Genomic DNA, 21,386 nt, shown 5'->3' with positions numbered 1-21,386 from the left:
TCGGCGAGGAGGGGGCCGAGCGTGCCAGGCACCCGCGGAAGCAGTGGGAGTTAATGCCAGCTGGCGTCACACGGCGCTGCCACTCTGTCCCTGAGCCCCCAGGCCCCCCCGAAGGACCCTGCCCCGGAGCAGACAGGGCTCCCCATGCTCTGGGGCGCGGTAAATCGCCCCTGCAGCTGGTACAAGCTCTGCCGAGGCTGTCCCCGAGCAGGGGGACCGCGACCCAGAGCTCCGGTGGGAGCATCCCCAGACGGGCAGTGGCTGCGCTGTGGGTGCTCCAGCACGCTCAGCTTTATCCCGTTCAGGGACACGGCTTTTCCAGAAACTCCCAAAACGCTTGCACGCCTGCCTGGCCTTGCCGTAAGCAGGAGAGGGAGGCGTTCAGACGAATTTTGCGGGACATGGGGAGAAACACCGCGCTTCTGCTCCAAACCGCCCGCGGAGCTCCGATCCAGGGAGCCTCCGGCGAAGGGAGCCCCGAGCAGGGGGCGGCCAGCGCTGCCCAGGCGGGCACACGGTGACCTCCATGCGTGGGCAGGAGGCACAAGTGCCACTCCACGGCGGTACGAGGAGCGGCGCTCTCGTAAACACGGCGAGTCACGCCGCTGCCGAGCGGCACCGGGGGCGCGGGGCTGCGGCGCGACCCCCGCAGCCTCCCCGGGAGGAGAAGCGGCTCCATTTAAAAATAAATTGAGGTCAAACCACTTGCAGGAGCTGCAGCCGGCGCCGTGGCACCGGGGGCAGCCTCGCATTAGAGTCGCCGGTAGCTCCGGGGGTCGCCGTCCCTTCCCCGCGGGCACCGGCGTGACGCAGCCGGGAGCTGCTGGGGCTGCGTGATGGCAGCGGCACATGGCCCAGCAGTGGGGCAAGAAAATGGGAATTTTGAGAGCTCCTCCGTGAGCCGGCGCTGCAGACGTCGTCTTTGACCGGCAGCAGTGCCCGCTGCCAATGGCACCGTGCAGGGGGCAGGAGAACGCGGGAGAGGCGGCTGGAAAAGTTCATTTCGGTTGGATCGCAATTCCCTCCCCAGATATTCCCTCCTCCTCCCGAGGAGCGGGGCGGCGGCGTGCAAAGCCCCGAGCCCGGGGGCTGCCAGCAGCACCAGGAACAGGATGAGAGCTCCGGGCAGCCCGGAGTGGACGGACACTGGTGATGCTCATGGCTCAGGGAGTGAAAAGCAATTTAGGGACGGGGACCTCTGTGGTTCACCCCACCTGCTCGCAGGAGAAATGCCACCAAACTAGCCAAGATTCAACCCCGCGGGGACATGGACATCACTGCAGCCCCGCGGTCTCCCCTGGCCCTCGCCGGCCCTCGGGGTCCCGGTGTAGGGCGGTCGCCGTGTCCCGCTCTTGGTGACCAGTGCCATCACGCGGACACCCGGTGGGTGCCGCGCCACATTGGGGTGCCCCCAAAACCCTCGGTCCCAGCCCGCAGGGATCCTCTCGGGATCGCAGCCACTTTCCTGGGGAACTTCCAGTTGGAAACTCCCCGGGGATCCCCGGCAGTGGGGTCGAACCCTCGGGGTGAGCGCAGCGGCCAGGAAGGGTCCCCGAATGCCGCCGGAGCTGTGAAACCGACCCCGAGCCTCATGCCCGCCCTTCCCGGTGCGGCTGCACAGCGCCAGCTCGCCGAGCATCCAGCACCGCGCGGCTGCTCCCGGCGCAGCGCGTCCCGGGATTTACCGGGTGCCGAGGATTTATTGGGTCCCGGGGCACCACCCCCTCCCCGGGGAATCACCTCCCCGCCGGGTCATCACCTACAACGTGCGCACCGCCCCCTCCCCGGTGCACCGCGTCCCGGAGCATCATCCCCCCAGCCCCGGCGGCATCACACGCAGCCCCCCCCGCTGCACCCCTGTCCCACCGGTACATCCCATCCCGGGGCATCCCGCCCCCCCGGTGCACCGCCCGTCCCGGGGCGGGGGGAGGGGGCTGCTGGGGGCGGGTCACCCCCCGCCGTTACATAAGGGGTTACGTCAGGGCGCGCGGTCACGCTCTTATCCCACCGCCGCCGCCGCCGCCGCTCCCCCACCCCGCCCATTCACACTGCGCCGTGCAGCGCCCGGCCCGGAGCCGCCGCCGCCGCTCCCCAGGTGAGCCCCGCGGGCCGGGCCCGAGCCCGCAGCGCCTCCCGCGGGCCAGGCCCGGAGGGAAGGGATGGAGGGGGGAGACCCGCGGCGGACGCCGGGGCCCCCATGACCGGCCTGTTTACACCGGCGCGGCGCGTACCACCGTGGCGGGGGAGCGGGAGGGGTCTGCCGCCGCGCTGAGCCCCGGCCGCGCCGAGCCGCGCTGGCGGCGCCGCGACCCGGTTACCGCGCCCGGGGCGGCAAACCCGGACCTCTCTTTCCGACTACGGGGCCGGCACCGGGGAGAGGCCGAGCCCTGTCGCGGCGGCCGCCGCCCCCCCCCCGGCGCCGCGGTGGTTCGCGCCGCGCGGCCGCGATTGGCCGAGCGCTTAAAGCGGCCGGCAGCGCGCGCTTTTCCGCCCCGCGGCGCGGCGGCGGCATCGGCGCGTGCCCCCTCGCCCGCGCGGCGCTGCCCGGCACGCGGGGCGGGGGGGGGCCATGGACGGCGGCCGCCGCGGGACACAAAGGATGGGGAGGCGGCGGCGGGCGACGCGGCGCGGGGCCATGGCGGCGGCGGTGGCGGCCGGGCCGGGCATCGGCGGCGGCGGCGGCGGCCCGCGGTACAGCCTGCTGGCCGAGATCGGCCGCGGCGCCTACGGCGTGGTGTACGAGGCGGTGTCGGGCCGCAGCGGCGCCCGGCTGGCGGTGAAGCGGATCCGTTGCGACGCTCCCGAGAACGTGGAGCTGGCGCTGGCCGAGTTCTGGGCCCTGACGAGCCTCCGGCGGCAGCACCCCAACGTGGTGCGCTTCGAGGAGTGCGTCCTGCAGCGGCACGGCCTGGGGCAGCGCATGAGCCACGGCAACAAGCGTAGCCAACTCTACCTGCGCCTCGTCGAGACCTCCCTCAAAGGTACCGGCACCCCCGGGGCCGCCCCGGCTGGGCCCCAACGCCCTCCGGGGCCGCCTCACCCGCCCGGGGCCTGCGGGGACCCTGTCCCTGGCACCCGTGTCACCCATCCCCACCCCTGAGCACCTGGATGTGCCGCCTCCCTGCTGCCCTCAGTGACCCCCGCACCCGGATCCTCCTGCCCCAGTCCCAGGTTACACCCCCGGAGCAGGTGGCTGCTGGGATGCCCCATGCGAGACATCCTGGTGTTGTCTCCTTTCTTCATGGACACCCTTCCACAGTATCCACACCTCAGGCACTGCTGCTGCCCTGCTTGCTACCCATCACCCTATTACTCAAATCTTTCCTGGGCATTGCCTGTGATTAACAGCGCCCAATGCTCCCCCCAGCTCTCACAATGCTCTTCCTCCCACCCTGACTCACTGCATTTCCAGTGTAACCACTCTGGGCTCTTCCCTGAGCACCCATCACCCCTGCATGCTTGGGGTCCTCTCTGGGGTATCTGCTCCAGGCTTGCTCCTATCAGCCATCTCTGTCCTGTCCCTACAGGGCTCCCCACAGGGTCTCTGCTGCCACTCACCCTGAACACACCTGAGGGACCCTTGTCTGGACTCTATCCCCCTGTGATGTGCATCCCTTCCACTCTCCTGTACGATTCTCCCAGGAAACCATTCCCTAAGCCCCACCCATGTCTTGCAGCAGTGCCAGTGGAGTTCCTCCATGTGTCCTGCAGTCCCACCCCCAGTCCTGAGGGGCCCTCTTGCCATCTCCACGCTCAAACCTAACCCTTGGGGGACATCCCTGTGTGCTGGACCCCTGGCCAGCACTGACTCCAAATCCTGAGGCTCCGTCTTCTACCCTGGCCTGTGCCACAGCCCACACACATCCCCTTGGGGACCTTCACAGCCTGTGACTGTGCCCCAGTCACAGCAAGGGGACATCTCCCCCTCTCTGCCCAATGTACTGTCCCATCTCTGAGCACCCCAAGGCTGCAGCCTGTTATGGCTCAAGCTCTCACAGTTTTAGGACTGTTCCTGTGTCCCCCCCACTGCTGGCTCTGTAGGAATAGCCCTGGAAGCACTAATGCCTGTAGCCTAGGCTGATACCTCCATTTTCCCCTGGGGTCCCTCAACAGCATCACGGGGCTGTCAGGGGTCACCTTCTCCTATCACAGTCAATGGTTGTGATGGTGACATCTCCAAAGTGCTCCCTCCCTTTGCTCCCTCCCTTTGCTTGTCAGACCCAGCTTTGCCAATATGCTGTGAAGATGTGGAAAAATACAGGAGCCCTCTGCCCTCGCTGCCCCTGAGCCTCCTCCCAGCCTGCTGTGAGCAGAACCAACCCCCCCAATCCTTCCTTCCCCAAACTTGGGTGCCAGGATTCCTGTCAGCTCCTTGGGGTGCTCAGTGTTCCTGATCCCCCAGACCCTGTGGCAGGCACAGAGTTCATGCAAAGCTCCTGAGATCCATCCTCTGAGCAAACCTGTGGCTCTGACTGTCCCTGCCTTGCCTGTCCCCTCTGTGTCCCCGCTGGGTGGACATGTCCAGACGTGCCTGGCTCTCCCCATGCATCCAGCTCCTGATCTTCTTCACACAGCCACCCAAGGGAGGCTCCCTGAGAAGGGCAGTGTCCAAATTCCTGTACAGCCAGGGCACACAGCTCCCTGGGACAGGAGCCAGCTCTTCCCTTAGGGTGTGTCCAGCTGTAGCAGGCGTGAGGGGGCCTGCCCCCTCTGTCGTGTTGCACACCCTGAGGCGAGCTGGCTTGGCTTGGGGAGAGCCCTCGGGTAGCTGCAGGTGTCCCATGTGCAGGTGGGGAAGGAGACCCATGGATGCCCCATCTCTGGAGGGGGTTGAGCCTTCTGAATTCCCAGCAGTGGGGAGGGCTTTGCCTGCCCTGGTCCTCCAGCAGCCCCTCAGAGGGGAGCAGAGCTGGACAGGAGTAGTTGTACTCCCCAAACCAAGCTGGGGCACATTCTCCTTCCCCTCTGCCTGGGACTGTGTTGTGCCAGGCAGCCTGTGCCTGCTGCCTTCCCAAGCCTTGGCTCTGATAGATGTGGGTAAATGTTTTCACAACAAAAGGCTGGGCTGGATGAGCCCTGCAGGTCTGTCCCTGCCTGCCTGCGGTGGCCGTGGCGCTGCGCTCCGTGCCATTCTGCACGACCGCAGCTGGGCTATTTACGGGCCAGCACAGATGCCGTGCCAACGTGCCGGGGCTCAGGGCACGGCCAGGATTAATCTGAGACTCTCTGAATTGGAGCACAACTGTGGGGATACAGGCAGGGTTTGCTCTCAGCTACGGCCAGAGGCTGAACCTTTAGCGTTTTAACGAGGTGTGGAGTAATTAAATTTAAAGGGCAGGGTGTGAAAAGGAAGGTGGAAGCTCGGTGCTGAGCTGGAGGAGAGGCACCTGTGCAATGTGCTCAGAGCACCTCCAGTGCTTGTGCACATCACATGCCCCTCTTGTTCCCAACCTAGAGCAGTGACAGAACTGCCTTAAGTGAACAGGTATAAGGGGTTGCTTTCTGTTCCTCCCGTGTCATCTATGGGGCCATCAACCTGCCACCACTCAGCCTCACTCATGGGCTGCCCTGGCATCACCTCTGTGTGTTGCCATCATTCCAGCTACCTGGAATTCCATGCTGCCAGCTCCCATCTCTGGTGCAGCCTCCTTGCACAGAGGGAGTCAGAGGTTACATGTGCTGGTGGGCACTGGGATGCTGCTTCTGCTCTCGCTGGATTTTCATTTCCCCTGTGCAGCTAAGCAAATTAGCACGCTGTTAATGAGCTCCCCGGGATGGGGTGGGGGAGGTGTGTGTGTGCTGCTGGAAAGATGGAGTGTGAGTGTTTGCCATGCTGTGTTTGGGCAGGGAGCACATGGGGATGCTGGCTTGGTGATAGAGAACAGGTCCAGCCTGTCATTGGCATCTCCTCAGCTCCTGACTGCTTGTCTGCAGTTTGCTAACATCTCATCTTTTGGGAGCATCTTGCCAGCTCTTTATGTTTAAAGCTGTTTGTTTTGAAGGCAGGAAGATGATTTAACAACTAAAACACTTTCAGATTATAGAAAGAAAATGAGGAAATATTACTTTTGGCTTAAGCCTCCACTCACAATGCTCCACCCAAAGTGAAGTGCCTGGTGCTCGCAGCTACTGCTGGATCCCCGTCATCTTTCCTGCGTTTGCTGACGTTCAGGGGCCAAGTTTTAAGTCAGAGCCTTCCTTATGCTAAAAACAAACCTTGGCTTGTCAGAACTAACAGGTCCTGGATGCTGCTGAGCCAGTGTTTGAGCCACTGCCTGTGGGAAGGGGCTGCCAGCAGTGCTGTGTGGATGCTCCCACCTGGCTGTGTGTGAGGGATGTGGGGCTCTGCCGTCCTCCCTGTCATGGTTTGACTCCTGGCAGAGAAGACACAGACACTCCTGCTCCCTGTGTTGGGGCTGTATGGCTGCAGAGGGGAGCAGGAAAGCCAAACCCTGTGTCCTGCTGTGAATCTCTGAGATTTAACAAATCAAAGTGATGGCAGCTGTGTGAGCTGGGGCTGTCCTGGCTGTGCTGAGGTCTCTGCTCCCATGCTGTCATGCCAAAGGTGGCTTGCACCAGAGAAGCTGCTTTTCCTGGTCAGCATTTTGGTCTCCAGAGCCAAGCTGTCCTGTGCTGCTCCCAGCTGGTCCTTTCATGGTGAGCCTCCTTCCAGCCAGATGAGACCCCCAGAGTGCACCCAGTGCCCTGTGTAACTCCACCCTGTTCTTTCATCCCCTGGATCTGACCTTCAGACCTAATCTCAGCAGAAGATTGCTGCGGATGGGGAGGTACAGCCAAATCTTTCTGTTGTGCCGATTTCCATTTCCATAGCAGTAGCCATGGATACAGACTGTTTGTGCAAATAACCAATATTCCCACCCACACTGCCTGCTGACCAGTGCAGCCCAGGGCTGGGTGGCCCCGGTAGTCCTTGGCTTTACCTGCTGCTGGAAGTTTTTTGCTTTCCCAGATGCTCTCTAGGGCTTTGCTCTAACAAAACCCAACTTTGTCAAATGGGTGGAGTTATGTAACTGCTTCCCAAAACACTTGAGTTCAGCTGTGGGACTTTTTAGCTGTGGCAGAGGTGATTGGTATCCTCCAGCTTCTCTCTTATGGTACTTGATGATAAGAAAATCAATTTCTAGAGCAAAATGATGCTCTGGTGGTGTGTGCAGGCTCTGCCAATCACCTGGGTGCTCTCTGGAGGAGACTTGGGATCTGACCCTGGGGTTTGCATTCCTGACATCAGCGAATGGGGATGGGTCTGTTGCCAATGCTCCCTGGGGCATCCTGGCATCCCTGGGGAGCACCAGTGGCAGACCTGACCCCATGAGCTGATATGATGCTGTTGTGTTCTTCACATGTCTAATTGATGTGCAAGAGTCCTTCCTTAGGCAGGAGTTTTATGGAGTAAAGCCTGAGATGCTCTGAGCTTGAGGAGCTCAGTTTGATGTCTGGTGAAGGAAGAAGCTGTTTGGGGTGAAATACTGAGCAGTAGGAGTATTTACAGTCACAAGTGTGGCTGAGATTACACTCAGCAAACATTTTGCAGCTTGGACCTCCAGTTTCTTCTCATTAAAGACTTGTTGGCAGTTAATGAGAGCTGAAAGTTAATGAAGTGGCAGAGTTTCCCCAGCACAAATGCAATCCTTAAATGCACAGATTTGTTCTGGGAAGACCCAGTGGGCCATAGGGCTGGGACACTGCTGTGACCACTCTTGGCAGGTCTGTGCTGGCAGTGTGAAGGGCTGTGATTTACTCCCTGTGTGCAGTTCCAGTAAAGTGTATGCAATGAGCCAGCCTTTGCCTCCTGCAGCACAGCTGAGGTGGGAGAGGAGGCATTCACAGAAGTGATTTATTTTTCCTGTAGACTCACTGCTAATTATGCTTTTAGCCTCTGCTGCTTTGGCTGTCAGAGCCTGGGGAGAATGGCCTGCTGGTAGGACTGAAGAACATGTGTTGTCTGCACTTTGCTGGGAGGAGGAGGTCCCTGAGCTGGTTCCCAGCAGTGGGTTTGGGTAAACATGGTGCTGGTGTGTCCTGCTCAACAGGATCCCAAAGCACTTGAAGCCACAGCAGTGCCAGCATCACTGCAGTGCAATAGGTCCCAGTCACGTTCCCAAAATTTTTGTTATCCACATAAACCTCGGCCATCCTGGCTTAGTGTGGACTTTAAAATGTGTATGACAAACCCACTTTTTTTTATCTCTTCTGGTCAGGTGAGAGGATCCTGGGCTATGCAGAGGAGCCTTGCTACCTGTGGTTTGTCATGGAGTTCTGTGAAGGAGGAGACCTCAACCAGTATGTGCTGTCCCGAAGGCCCGACCCTGCCACCAACAAGAGCTTCATGCTGCAGCTGACCAGTGCCATTGCCTTCCTGCACAAGAACCACATTGTCCACCGGGACCTGAAGCCAGACAACATCCTGATAACTGAGAAATCTGGCACCCCTGTGCTCAAGGTGGCTGACTTTGGGCTGAGCAAGGTCTGTGCTGGCCTGACTGCTCGGGGCAAGGAGGGTGGGCATGAGAACAAAAATGTGAATGTGAACAAGTACTGGCTGTCCTCAGCCTGTGGCTCTGATTTCTACATGGCACCCGAGGTGTGGGAGGGACACTACACTGCCAAGGCTGACATCTTCGCCCTCGGCATCATCATCTGGGCCATGATTGAGAGGATCACCTTCATTGATGCTGAGACCAAGAAGGAGCTGCTGGGGACTTACATCAAGCAGGGGACTGAGATTGTGCCCGTCGGGGAAGCGCTGCTAGAAAACCCAAAGATGGAGCTGCACATCCCTCAGAAACGCAGGACTTCCATGTCTGAGGGGATCAAGCAGCTCTTGAAAGACATGTTGGCTGCTAACCCACAGGATCGACCTGATGCCTTTGAGCTTGAAACCAGAATGGACCAGGTTACATGTGCTGCTTAAATTCAGGGCAGGGCACTGCTGTGCTTTGCAGCTGGGTAAGTGATTCACATTTTTTGTCTTGTTTCTGTCCACTAGTGCACTTTGTAGTGGCACAAAGGAGTCTTTTATGTTCCTAGAGCTATTTCTATAGTGACTCATCAGAGCACTGCTTCTGAGGTTGTTTTCACCTATTCTACTGCAAAAATAAAATAGAGGTGAGAAATTGAATTAGCAGCTGCACATCCTGTCACTGCCCAAGGGCCCAGTGGAGCTGGAAGGGCTGGGCAGGAGCCTTGCTCCTCAGAGGTCCTGGCCAGTGGCTGAGACAGGCTGGGGCACAGCAGAGACACCTGCAAGCACTTGGTATAAGCTTTGGTGACATCTGTCTCTCTCAGGGTCAGGGAGGGATCTGCCAGTTCTGCCTTCTCTGCTGTGTGATGTAATTTTCACAGTCTGTGCTGGAGCTCCCTGTCTAGCACCCTCCCCCTCTGTGACACTTGGACAGGACACCTCGGGGCCCAGCTGGCTCAATGAGTAGCACCAAGTGGCACATCTGTCTTGGCACAGAACTCTTTGCTTTCACCTACAAGGCACATGGGTCCATCCTGTGGCTCTGTTTCATTTCCCTATTCAAGGCAGGACTTCCCTTTGGTGTGAACGGCAGTGCCCAGACCCAGGAGATGCTTTGGTCTCCAGCATCTGTGTTTGTAGACCTGTGTCTGCTAAGGAAGGAAGCTTAAAAACAGCTCTGCTCAGACTGAGCTCAGCTCTGCCCAGAGTCCCCTCCCTTCTCCCCCCCTGCTAAACAGTCTCAAGCTCAGAGGTCTTGATCCTGAGGCCTGGGTGGTCACACATGGTCTGGAAGGACCCCAGGGACGTGGTTTAGCTGGCAGTGTCCCTCACCAGTGACACAGAAGGACTGGGAGGTGTTGCCTACATGGCAAAGCTGTCTGTAAACAGAAGCTGTTACTAGGGATTCTCCCAGCCAAACATTTCAATGAAACTGAAGAATTACAGATTACCAGGGGTGAGCTGACATCTTTCCAGCCCACATCCTTTCTCAGGCTCCTGCAGAGCTGCCTGCCCATCACTGGTCCCAGGAGATCTTTGACAGCCTGCCTGTGTCAGGTGCTGGCATCACAGCTTGGGCCCAGCCCTCACCTCACCCCAAAACCACACACAGCCAGCTGGACTGGAGCTGACCATGGATGCAAGAGGGTAAAGAGCAAGGAAATAATGTCCTTGGCCAGCATGCATCAGCCCTCAGCTGATGGCTGTGTGTCTGTCCAGCTCTGAGAGCAAGCCCCCAGCTGCAGGCAGTGGGGAAGGTGGAGGTGTTTTGGCAGGTTTTGCTAAAATCCCTCATTGCTGCCACCTGAGGTTTCCTGAGCTTAAGAAAAACGCTGTGGGGCCTGACCCCCCTCTCTCTGTGTGCCCAGGTACACTGTGTGCTCTTTGCAGAGAAATAGGGATGGAAATGGAAAAACCCATTGGGTGGGTCTTGTTCTTCTCTGTTGGTTTGTCCAAACTGGTCCACAGACCATCCCCTCTGCACTCTTCCACCCACAAAATGTTTACCACCCATCTCAAGTGCGAGTAACCGATTCAAGCACTGCTGCCTGGGGCTGGATACTGGTCCCAGTGAAGTGTGGGCTGGGGATTAGGGTGGGGGAGTGAATCTGGAAATGAGAGCCCTCAAGATGGGTGTGCTCCAGCCCCGGGGCAGACACCCTGCCCCGTGCCCGGGGCTGTGGGAGCAGCTCTGCCGCACGTGGAGGGTCAGGCCGGGCTCTGCCATCTGCGCTGCCTCTGTGCTGACACGATGCTGCTGCGTTATGCAACCGGCCCCTGCCCTCGGGGGAAATTCATCCTGCGCAGATCTGCGGAATAGTACATGAAGGGATAACAAACACCGAGGGGACAGTCCTACCCCGCGGCTGTTTGCTCAGACCCAGCTGCCTCCTGCAGCCCCCCCCAAGTCCATCCGTGAGTCTGCACCGATGGCTCCGTCGTGACACAGCTGCAGCAGCCAGGGATGCTCTTACATAACCCAACCTGGCACATGGAGCGTGGCTGCCTGGCCCACATAGAGCCCAGCCCCAGCCATATGTCCCTGCAAACCCAGAGTGTTCTTTGCCTCACTCGTGGGGCAACCAGAATATATGTATGGTGCACTTTGCTGTGTGGTCTTCCTGGTGTACTTGTGTATTCAAATCAACCTTCTTCTGGCTGCTATTAAATGCAAATCTTAAATTGGAAACCTGCTTGAGAAGCTTAAAATGGGATTTAGAGCAGAGCCTGAATTCTGCTCTCAGGTAATTTTAGTTGACCGAGAAACTCACGTAACCTCTCCCAACTTATTTGTGGCACTGGCATGTAGCTTTGCTGTGCTGGGTCATGCAGCAGGTTCTTCCCCAGGACAGTTCAGACCTGCTCAGCCTTGGTTCATGTCATAACCTGGAAAACTGTAACCCTTCCTGACCCAGGGAATCGGATTTTTGCTTATTCTTTGCTATGCCACTGACCTATTCAGATTTTGCTTAATGTCTCAGCAGCTTCAGTTCTGCCATGGATGCTACACACACCTGAGAGCTTCATGCTCTGTTACCCTTCCAAAATGCAGATAGGAAATGTCAGTTCTCAGAAGAGAAGGTGTTTTTTGCTTCGTTTATGCTGGGCACTGGGCTGCCTGAGGTGGAGATAACTCATTATCTCCTTGCTTTTCCCACTGCTGGTGGCACTGGTGCAAACAGTTCCAGCAGAGGTGGGCAGCATTTCTGTGGGAAAAACAAAGGTATTCTCTTTTTCATTTGAACACTTCTTCGCTTCCTTCTGCAAATATTTAGATAAAACCAAGTTTATCTACAGCTCTCTAGAGTTGTTGGCAAAAGCTGCCTTTTGGGCAAAGAGGACAAAAGCCTTTCTAGTACAATTGAGGAGTGGCTGGGTTGTGCTGGGTATCTGCTGATGGGTCTCTTTCTGTGATAGCCCAGCACTAACTGCACTGCCCACTGGGGAGTATTTCACCCTTCCTTCCCAATACTGAAAAACTAGAATGATTCTCCTTTCCTGCAATGAGAACATCTTTCTATGTCACTTTTGTAGTTGCCCTCCAGATTCCCTGGGGATGGTGAGGGGCCTCCCAGAGATGCTGCTCTGGTGGGATCCTCTGATGGGATGGCTTTGTGCAACCCTCAGACAGGTTGTAGAGGAAAAAGGTACAGTGGCAGTGTGGCCTTTTGCTTCTCCCTGCAGTGACACAGGGGCCTTGGCCACAGAAACACCAAGGGTGAGTACAGCATCACCCACCACTGACATTTATGTGCTTAAGAAATGTTGCAGTTTTGATTCACACAGGACATGAAACTACAATGGTTGTGATCAGTGTAGAGACAGCTTGTTCTGGTAGGTTTGCATTCCATGATATTTTCACTGTGGTTAAAACAGTTGGTCTGATTTTGGGTGGATGCTCAAGATGAATGGCAAGAATCTGTGCAGGCTGAAGCATCTCAGGGGCTGTCATGAGCAGGATGGTGTTCAATAGCTGTGGCCAGTCTGGTTCTCTCCAGCACTCCTCTCTCACTGGGTTTGATTATTCCAGTTTCAGCTGAAAGTGGCTGTTTGTATTTGCATTGTTCTGCTCTTTGCATTTTACACGTGCACCAGGAGCTGATGCTGAACAAGCTTATCTGCTCACCCTGCACGATGGTTTCTGCTCTGGCCAGAGCTCTCTGGTGCTGTGCCCAGCCACCCCCAGCACTGCTGATAAACTGCTGCCCTGTGGAATTTCAGAGCTGAAGGAGGGACAGGGATCAGGGACACAGCAACAGCTCTGAGAGCTGTCAGTGAGCAGGGACTGCTGCATCCAGTTAGATTTTGGCTGTTAGTATCACTCAGCTCAAGTTTTACTCACTGGCCTAAAGAGCAGCAATTTCATTCCTAAAACAATGTTGGTTTTGACTTTGGACTGTTTTTCAGTGGTTTGTGGATCTTGGCGTGGACAAAAGCCATAGTAAAAGCAAGGTCAGTTCCTCTTAGCCATAGTAGTGAATGCAGCATCACAGGGACCACTCCATGGAGTGGTGACACCCTTCTGGACAGTGTTGATTCTACCTGGGGTGAAACGAAGCCTGAGGGTGACCTGGACCATGTCAGCTCTGGCCAGTTGTATTGGTGTTTGTGTTTACTTGCTGTCATCCCTGCTTTGCCCTCTGGGGGCGGTCACTGCAGTCGGGTTTAAGGATGCACCCAAGGAATGCATCACAAGTATAGGTACAGAGCATGAGGGAAGGCTCAGGAGGTAAATCAGGCACTCAGCTCCGTTCCCTTGCACTCAGTGTCCCCACCCAGGGGCAGATGACATGGCTAACACCAGGAGCTGCTGGGTTGTCTCTCCCTCCTCTGCACTGAGTCCTCTCTGCCATGCAGACCTCACTGCCCCTCTGTGTGACCCACACATTGGTGTCATCTTATGTGCTGGGCAAGGGCTCCATGGGCTGCTGCTTCACATCCTGCTGATGCCAAATGAACATTGGAGCTGATTAAAGCTATAAATGGCATCAGTGGAGGGATTAAAAGCTCTTGAACAAGCCCCTGCAAAAACGTGCGTCAGTGGGGCGAGCTCTTCTGTCTCAGAGCAGCGAGCTCAGGGCTGCTCAAGCAAGTTCCTTCCCTCATAATGTTCCTACTCCAGGGAAGCACAAACAGAAACCCTGCCCTACTTGCTAACAAAGCTGCATAATAGGAGAAACCTTCCAGAAGAATCCTTGTGTGTTTGCCCTGACCTGATGTCTGTGTGCCTCTCACCTCCTCAAACAAAAAGGCTTTATTCTGATGGCAGCCTGCAAAAGTGGCATCCCTTTGGTTAACTTCTCCTGGAAAGGAGTGTGCCCATGACCTTGCCTTCTGCTCTGAGCAGCCTTGTCCTTTAGAAATGTGTTCCTCAGGCAGGGATTTCTTTAATGAGATTTCCTAGGGCTAAGGTATTGGAGTAATTTGCTGGGCAGTAGCATTTTTTCTGCAGCAGGTCTTTCCCACTGCTCCCTTGGTGTCTCTGCAGAACCCTTTGCCTGGTGGCCTGGGACCTGCCCCTGCTGAAATGGGGGAGTTAAATTCACCCCACACATTTTTTTCCCGTCTGAGTTTAGAGCTCATGGACCACCCCGACTGCTTCCCAGCACAACCACTGCCCTCAGCTCTGCTGGTGCCTCCTTGAGTTTGGGACATCCTAAAGGATGGATTTTCAGTACAGAAGTGACATCATGTGTATATAGGTGTGCTGTTCTTCTGCTGTCCACAGGGAATTTTCTGGGTTGCAGACAAACTATGTGGAAAATGCTGGTGGCTTATGTGCAGCATTGAGCACTCCATGTCCCTGAGCTCAGAGGACAGGAGGGTGCCAGGGCTGTGGATGAATGGGTGCAGCACCACTGCAGGGTGCTGCAGGGACCATGGGGGTCGTTGTGTGTTGAGGCTTTGGCCAAAGCAGGGATTGATGCAACAAATCCAACTCTAAAATCCCTGGCACTGAGCATCCTTGTAGGCTGAGCTGTGAACCTCTCCTGCCCTGTTTCCAGTTGCACCAGCCTGGATTTTACCCACCAAACCTCTCCTGCTCTGTTTCCAGTTGCACCAGCCTGGATTTTACCCACCAAACCTCTCCTGCTCTGTTTCCAGTTGCACCAGCCTGGATTTTACTCAGCTTTTGCAGAGCCACTTGTGCTGCCCGAGCTGCTGCTGACGCAGCAGGCGAGTGGTGCAGGGCAGCTCTGGGCTTGCAGCTTGTTCCACCTTTCCTGTGGAGTGCATGGAGCCAGCACTCACAGACACATCACATGGACTCTCAAGGCCAGGCTCTGCTGTGGGAACACTTGTCCTTGTTCCAGCAGGACTGTGTGGGATGGGGCTGTGTGTGGGGGTGTGAGGAGATGCTCAGCCCCAGCCAGCCTGTCCCTGGGGCAGCTGGATGTGTGCTGTCCTTGGCAGTGTGCTCCATGCACTGCTGTCTGAGTCCTTCTGGGATAAAATCTGACTGTAAACTGAGCCCAGTCCCTGTCTGGATCGATAGCCAAAGCACTGGGCAGTAGAGAGAGGTGGCAGCACCCATTTTGGGCTAACTGGGATAAGTGGGCAGGTGGCAGGAGTGGTGTCCTACACCCCTTCCATCCAGGAGCCAATGCCTGCAGTCACAATGTAGTAACTGAGACAAACCACTGACAAACCTGACCTCTCTTTCTCCTCTCTTGTTTTTTCTTGCAGATTTATTTACCAGGGACCCATAATCTCCATTATTTACGTGCAAGAAGGAAGTCAAAGATAAGGGAAGATGATAATACAGAAGATCCCTGGTCTACAGGATCTCTTGCAATGTGAAATATTTGAGTGTTACTTTTTTGTGTTGGGAAGGGTGTTGTGGGGGTGTGGGAGGGGGCTGCAGGTGCCTGTGGAAGAACACAAGCTGGCAGCTGTCACTCACAAAACTTTGAAAGAAGATCCAGAGAGCAGAGCTGCCCTTGCCCAGCCCTCCCTGTGTCTCCTGTGCTGCTGTTTGACTCATTAGATGTTTTTAGGGATGTGGTTCCATGAGGAAGTGGGAATCAGCAGCCTGATGGTGAGGTGTACTGCCAGGCACCAGCTGTAAGTCCAGCTGGGCACAGCTTTGGGTTCAAAGCTATTGATTTTGCCTAGGGAAAATGGGAGCAAAGTGGTGGGTAGGCTTGCATTGGGAGTGCAGTGCTTTAGGAAAGAGGAATCTCTTGGTCCACATGTTGCAAGCAGCTAAATAACTTCATAGCCAGGCAGCTCCTGAATAGGTGGTGCTGCCCAGGTTTGTGAGCAGCTGACATTAGGATAGAGTAGGATAAACAAGCTGGAAAGCCATTTGGCAAAGCAGGTCTTCCCAAGCTGGATTTCATGATCGTCTTTGTGACTGTCTTTCTATACAGAGGGAACTGGGGAGCTGCTGAGTACATTTTCAGGTTGACATCATCTGAGTACAAGAGAAACAGAGAGCAGTGCACTGCTCTGATCCATTTAATGCCAAACTTCAGTCAATAGGAACAATGCTGTGGAGAGAAGGAGGTTTGGCCTAATGGATCAAGGGCTGGATTTTAGCCTCCCACAGGACACTTTTCCCTGCTAGCTAATGATCTCCAGGAAGCAAAAGGCAATGCTGCTATTCAGGATAGGCTACAGTATAGTACAGCTCAGGTCAGGAGACTGGAACCTCAGGCTGAGCACTTAAAACTCTATTTCCTTGCCTATATTTAAAGCAAAACTCATTTTCTGGGGCTGCCCTGTGTTGATGATCTTTAGACTTTGCTCACTGTAAATGCAATGTAAAGCACCACCTCTTCTCCACTCTGCAGCTTCTGAACCACCTAAAATGTTTCTCAGCAGGTGAAATCACCAGCAGTGGTTTGGGAAGTGGGGCTGGTCTGACCCAGGGTGCTCAGTCTGGAGCTGGCCATGGCAGCACCTGCTCCCCTCATCCCTGGTTGTGGGAACTGCTCCTTGCCTGCAGCTTTCCTCTGCCATCACTGGAAGGTTCCTAACTGGCAGCACCTCTATGTATCTCCTCAGTGTACTGTGCTGAGCTCACAGGAATGAATGGAAATGGAGGAAATTCAGGTGGGCTCAGGCAGAGCAGGGAAAGGGTGGAGGAGCTTCTTTTCCATCTTTTCCAGAACACAAAGCTAAAGCTGTGGCTGCAGAAAGACCTAGTCCTTCTTAGGAGGACCAGGAGGCTCCAGACTGGCTGTCTGTGACTTGTGAAGGTTTGGACAGCACAAATGCACTGCCAAGCCCTTGTTCTCACACTGTGTTTGTCCCTAGGGATGTTTCTATGGGCTGCAGCTGGGTGGGATTCCTGCAGCTTCCTGTGCTGCATCCCACAGGGAGGGGAGAGTGAACCATTTAGCTCACAAGTGCAGTGTTAGTGCCCTGATCACTGGACCATCCTTCCTCCACCTGGCAGAGCCTTTGCTCCTGACTGTCACAGCTGTTCTAAGCAAACCCTGGCCTGAAGGGGCACAGTAAGAGGGCAGGAGGGGAAGCTGGAAGGCAGTGAGTGCATTGCCCTGTTCTTCTCAGGACAGGAGTGAGTCCAGCAGGCCCTGGAAGGGTTGGCCCTCTTGGTCCACTGCTGTTTCAGGCCATCTTCAAACCACACGTGTCCACCTCAGCTTTTGCATTGCAGATGTGTTTTTCAAGCAGCTTGATGTTAGTGAGCTAGACCGTAGTGCCTTACTTAGGATTTAGCAAACACTTCCAAGGAGGAGTCCTAGGGCTGCTAGCCTTTGGCCAACATGGATGTTTCCCTGGTTAGTTTGTCCTTTTAAGAGCATTTCTCTCTGATTTTGCTGCTGTTTGTGCTCAACTCCCCAGACTATATAGGAACCTGCCTTGTGTTTACAGCTCCCCACATCTCTCCTTCAGTTACTTTGGCCCAGACCAGCACTCCCTCTAGAACAAGGTGGGAACAGCTCAAACCTGCATATGCTGTGGGATGGAGAATGTTTAGTTTTTTCCCAGCTGGGTCTTTTGGGTCTCACCTGCCCAGCCCCTGCAGGCCAAACTTCTTCCTCTGCTGTGGATGTTTGGCACCAGGATGCACTGCTGGGAAAATTCAAGTTTAAGAAGGCAATCCTGAGCCTGTGGCCCATTTCCCAGCCCAGGGCCATGCTGTCTGTCTCTTCCTGGCTGCAGTGAAGCTGAGCATCCAGGTGCTGGGGGTAGCTGGTTGGTGTGGGGGGAGCCAAGCCCCCCTTGCAGAACTCTCTGGGCTCGTTGGCCCCAGATGGTGCCCACGCCAGGGGAGTGATTGTATGAAACTGTTTACTTCTGATTTTGCTGTTTACAAGAGGGATGTGGGGTGGGTGGGGGGAACAAGCCAAGCCTCAGGAGGATTGGGAACTGTGTTATCTGCACCAGCCTGCAGCAAGGCCGACAGCACCGGCATCATGCAGGTGTCACGGGGATCTCCCGGCCAGCTTTGGTCCATGGGGAGGAAAGCAGAGGTGGCTGTAGCCTAGAGGGGTTAGATTAGCTCCCCTGTATCCCCTTGCTGCTGTGTTTGAGGTTCAGCAGTGCTAGTGACAGATAAGAGTTACCCCTGTGGTCTTCCTCTACTCCTCAGGACCCAGCTCCTTCACATATCACAGGCTCCCAGAGCCTTTCTGGAGCAATAAGATGTAAAGCAAGCGTTACCATCGTCGTGGAAATCCTCCGTTGTGTGCGGTGTCTGTCTCCTCCGTATGCAGTATGAGTCTGGGTTTAAGCCTGCCAAGCATCACAGGGGAGCTGCTGCAGGCCACAAACTGGGATTTGTTTCCCTGGGCTCTCTGCAGGTCGGGAGAACGGGGAAACGCTGCTGCTTTCCTTCCTTAGCCCAGGCCTGTGCTGCCCAAGGCTCACACTACAGCTGCCCAGGGCAAGGCTGCTCCTGGTCCCCTTCCTGGCAATGCTGGCATGGGGTGGGTGAGCAGAGCTCAGTGCTCCACTCCTCACAGCCCCCATCCCATGAGCCAGTGGGAAAGCAGAGCCCCATTTCCTTTGAACAGGGGTGCAGCCAATGCTTGTGGCCACTGCTGTGGGAGGAGTTGTGCCTGTGTTCCTCAGCTGGATACAGGCACATCCAGCGTGTTGGCCCTTCATGTCCAGAAGCATTTCTCACTTCAGGGCAGGGTGTCTGGTGGGTGTAGCTGGAAGGGAAGTGCAGGGAGCTGTTCTCTTCCAGCTGTGATCTGCCAGATCATTTCTCTGCAGCCTGCACAAATGCTTTTAGCCCTGAGGGTGTCTGGGCTGCTGCAAGAGCTCACAGGGGCCACATGGGAGTGCCTGGTGGCCCCAGCCTGGCACCTATGCCCAGCAGCTGCCCAGGCCAGCATGAACCTTCAGCTCACTCACCCAGCAGAAAACAGCAGCTTTGCAGGGTGAGCTGCTTCACCACCACACCAGAAGGGTTCTGGGTGAACCCCAGGACAGGGGCTCATGGCTGCCCCAGCCCTGCTGAGGGCTCTCCCTGATCCCCACAGCTCCTGTGCTGAGCTAGCAAGAGCAGAAGGCTTAAACCCAGACTCCAAACTAAAGATAATATTAGTAAATTAATCTGTAATTTTCTTTTTTTCTTTTTTTTTTTTTTTTTTTTTTTTTTGCACAGAAGCTGGTTATCTAGGACCTATGTGTGAAAACTTTATATAAATCTTTTTTGTACTTGGTTTCCTTGGGTTGGTATGAAACGTTCTATTTAAGTTTTTTGAACACTGTGGATCCCCTGATGTGTATGAATGGCAGAGGCTTTGTAAATTAAGGGACGTTTGTGTGAATAAAGCTATTTGATGGGGTTGAAAAGCCACACACAACTTGAAACGTGAGCTCTGTGTGTTTGTCCTGTGCTGTGCTGACAGCAGTGAGGCTGAAAGGGTGTCCCTGGCAGCAGTGGACAGGCCAAGGCCCTAAAGCAGCTCTGGCTCCATCCTGGAGGGAAGGTCCAGCTAAGCCTGAACTGGAACTGGGCTAGCTGGACTGACCTCGGGGCTTAGGGCACTAAACCCAAGGCACCCTGGCCAGTGCCAACCACAACGTGGCTCCCTGGCATGAAGCACTTGTGGCCCTTTATCCTTGGCCTGGATTAGGATTAGCCCCGTTCTTGATGCAGACACCAAGTAGGGCATTGTGATTAGCAGGACAGGCAAGCTTGGCCTCTGCCCTTACAGAAACACCTCCCCATCCTGCCCCTTCCTCCCCATCTGGCCACAAGCTGGCACCCCCATGGTTCAGGAGCCAGAAGGGACCGGCTGCCCACTCTTGAAGGTGCCTGCAAACCCCCCAAGGAAAATGCCCTGCAGCGCTGCCACTTGAGCAGCCACGATGGGCTTCTCCCTTTGCACAGACCCTCTGCCCCAAGTCCCAGATGCCCAAGCTGGTCACAGCAGCTGGGAGTCCCCGGTGCCAGGATGAGAAAAGCATCACGAGGCTGAGCCGCATCCTGCAGCCACGGGAAGTTTTCCTGTGGGTGATGCCCACAGGAGTGCAGCAGCCTGGGGCCACCCCGAGCCGGCGTGGGGCTCAGGATGTCCCGGCACCCTCGGCCCTTGCGTAACGGCCCCGCAGCCTCGCACGACCCGCGGCAGCCGCGCTGGGACGTGCAGGGCAGGCCGTGCTCGCTGCGCTCCCCCTGCGGCAGCCCCAGCGCCGCCGGCCGCGTGGCCGTGGGCTCCCCCCGCACGGCCGTCACCATTGTGCGCCTTAATCGCTGCCGACAGGCACCTAAAATGGATGTTTTCAGCCCAGTGGGGCCGCAGGGAGGCTGCTCGACCGCAGCCGCAGCGATGGCGAGGGGCTGGCGAGGGGCCCCAAGCTGCGCTTCCTCCCGCTTCCTGCTGGGTTAGCTCGGGCAGTGACTGCGGCACCCTGTGAGGGGCAGCCTGGGGGCTCAAACATCCCCCCGGTCCTGCCCACAGCATCCTGCCTGCAGGCAGGGAAGGGGCTGCATTGGCTCCCGTGACACTGTCCCCCAGCGTGGGACAAGCCCCAAGACTGTCCCTGTCCTTGTGACAAACGCAGCTGTAGAGACCCATTGTGCTACACTGCTGCTCCCCACCAAATGCAGGCACCCCCAAAACCTCCGTCACAAATGCTGTGTGGCACCTCCAAAAACACTTCTGCTCTTGTGACTTCCCTCTGGTTTAAGCTACACTGGTGACAAGGATCATGTTGACTCCAGGCTTGTGGCATTTCACTCGTCTCTGTGACCAGACACAAAATGAGCTCCGTGAGCCCCATGGCCCCTGACTCCCAGCTCAGCCCTTGCAAATGGGATGAAACTGAACCCCAGCAGGAGCTTGGGCTTGGAGCCTGGCTCACCTCTCACGTGTGCTGCGGGTGAGGAGCCGGTAAGGGCAGGTGACCCCACAGCACAGCAGAAAAGCACCATTAATGAGGAAGTTGATGTCAGTCACCAGAAGAGATGTTTCACTCTGGATTTGCTCTCTGGAGACCTGCTATTTCATATGCAAAGAGGTTTGCTGAACTCCACAAAGGTGCGTCAAGCATTTGACAGCTGACAGAATCCCCCAGGAGCCACCAGCCCTGTGCTCCTCAGGGACCAGGAGTGGGGCATGTGCTGGGGCAGAACTGCACGTGGCAAAGGCCACAGCCAGGCAGCAGGGCCAGGGTGGGGAAGGCAAGGACAGCCCTGGCAGGCACCATGGCTGTGAGGCCAGTCAGAGTCCTGAGTGCCAGCACCAACCTCACCTGATGGGACTAAACCTCAGAGTAGAGAGAGGTGAGGTGCTGCTGCAGCCATGGCTTTGCTCTCCCTCCTTCTGCTTGCACACAGGAACATTTTCAAGGGCCTCCTCTCCACAGAGGCTGTGTTTTACAGCTGAAGCACTAAGTCATTCATCATAAAATGTAAGTCCATATTTCTATTAAGATCTCCTGAGCTCCTCAAGCAGCAGCCACTTCAGCAGCA

At 56.3% G+C, this 21,386-nt stretch overlaps 1 protein-coding gene across 1 annotated transcript; it reads left to right on the top strand.

Annotated features, from left to right (window-relative positions):
- The first annotated feature begins 1,267 nt into the window (after positions 1-1,267).
- STK35 (serine/threonine kinase 35) lies at positions 1,268-17,739 on the top strand. The gene is given in 5 exon segments (XM_059481119.1): positions 1,268-1,526; positions 1,622-2,570; positions 2,572-2,981; positions 8,220-8,967; positions 15,170-17,739. Coding segments are annotated over 4 exon segments (2,331 nt in total). The 3' UTR covers positions 8,933-8,967; positions 15,170-17,739.
- Positions 17,740-21,386: the final 3,647 nt, after the last annotated feature.

The sequence above is a fragment of the Ammospiza nelsoni genome, chromosome 12 (genome assembly GCF_027579445.1).
Source record: "Ammospiza nelsoni isolate bAmmNel1 chromosome 12, bAmmNel1.pri, whole genome shotgun sequence".
NCBI classification, from domain to species: Eukaryota; Metazoa; Chordata; class Aves; order Passeriformes; family Passerellidae; genus Ammospiza; species Ammospiza nelsoni.
Note: the sequence above shows the minus strand (reverse complement) of the source record. Positions and strands in the feature narration are given on the sequence as shown.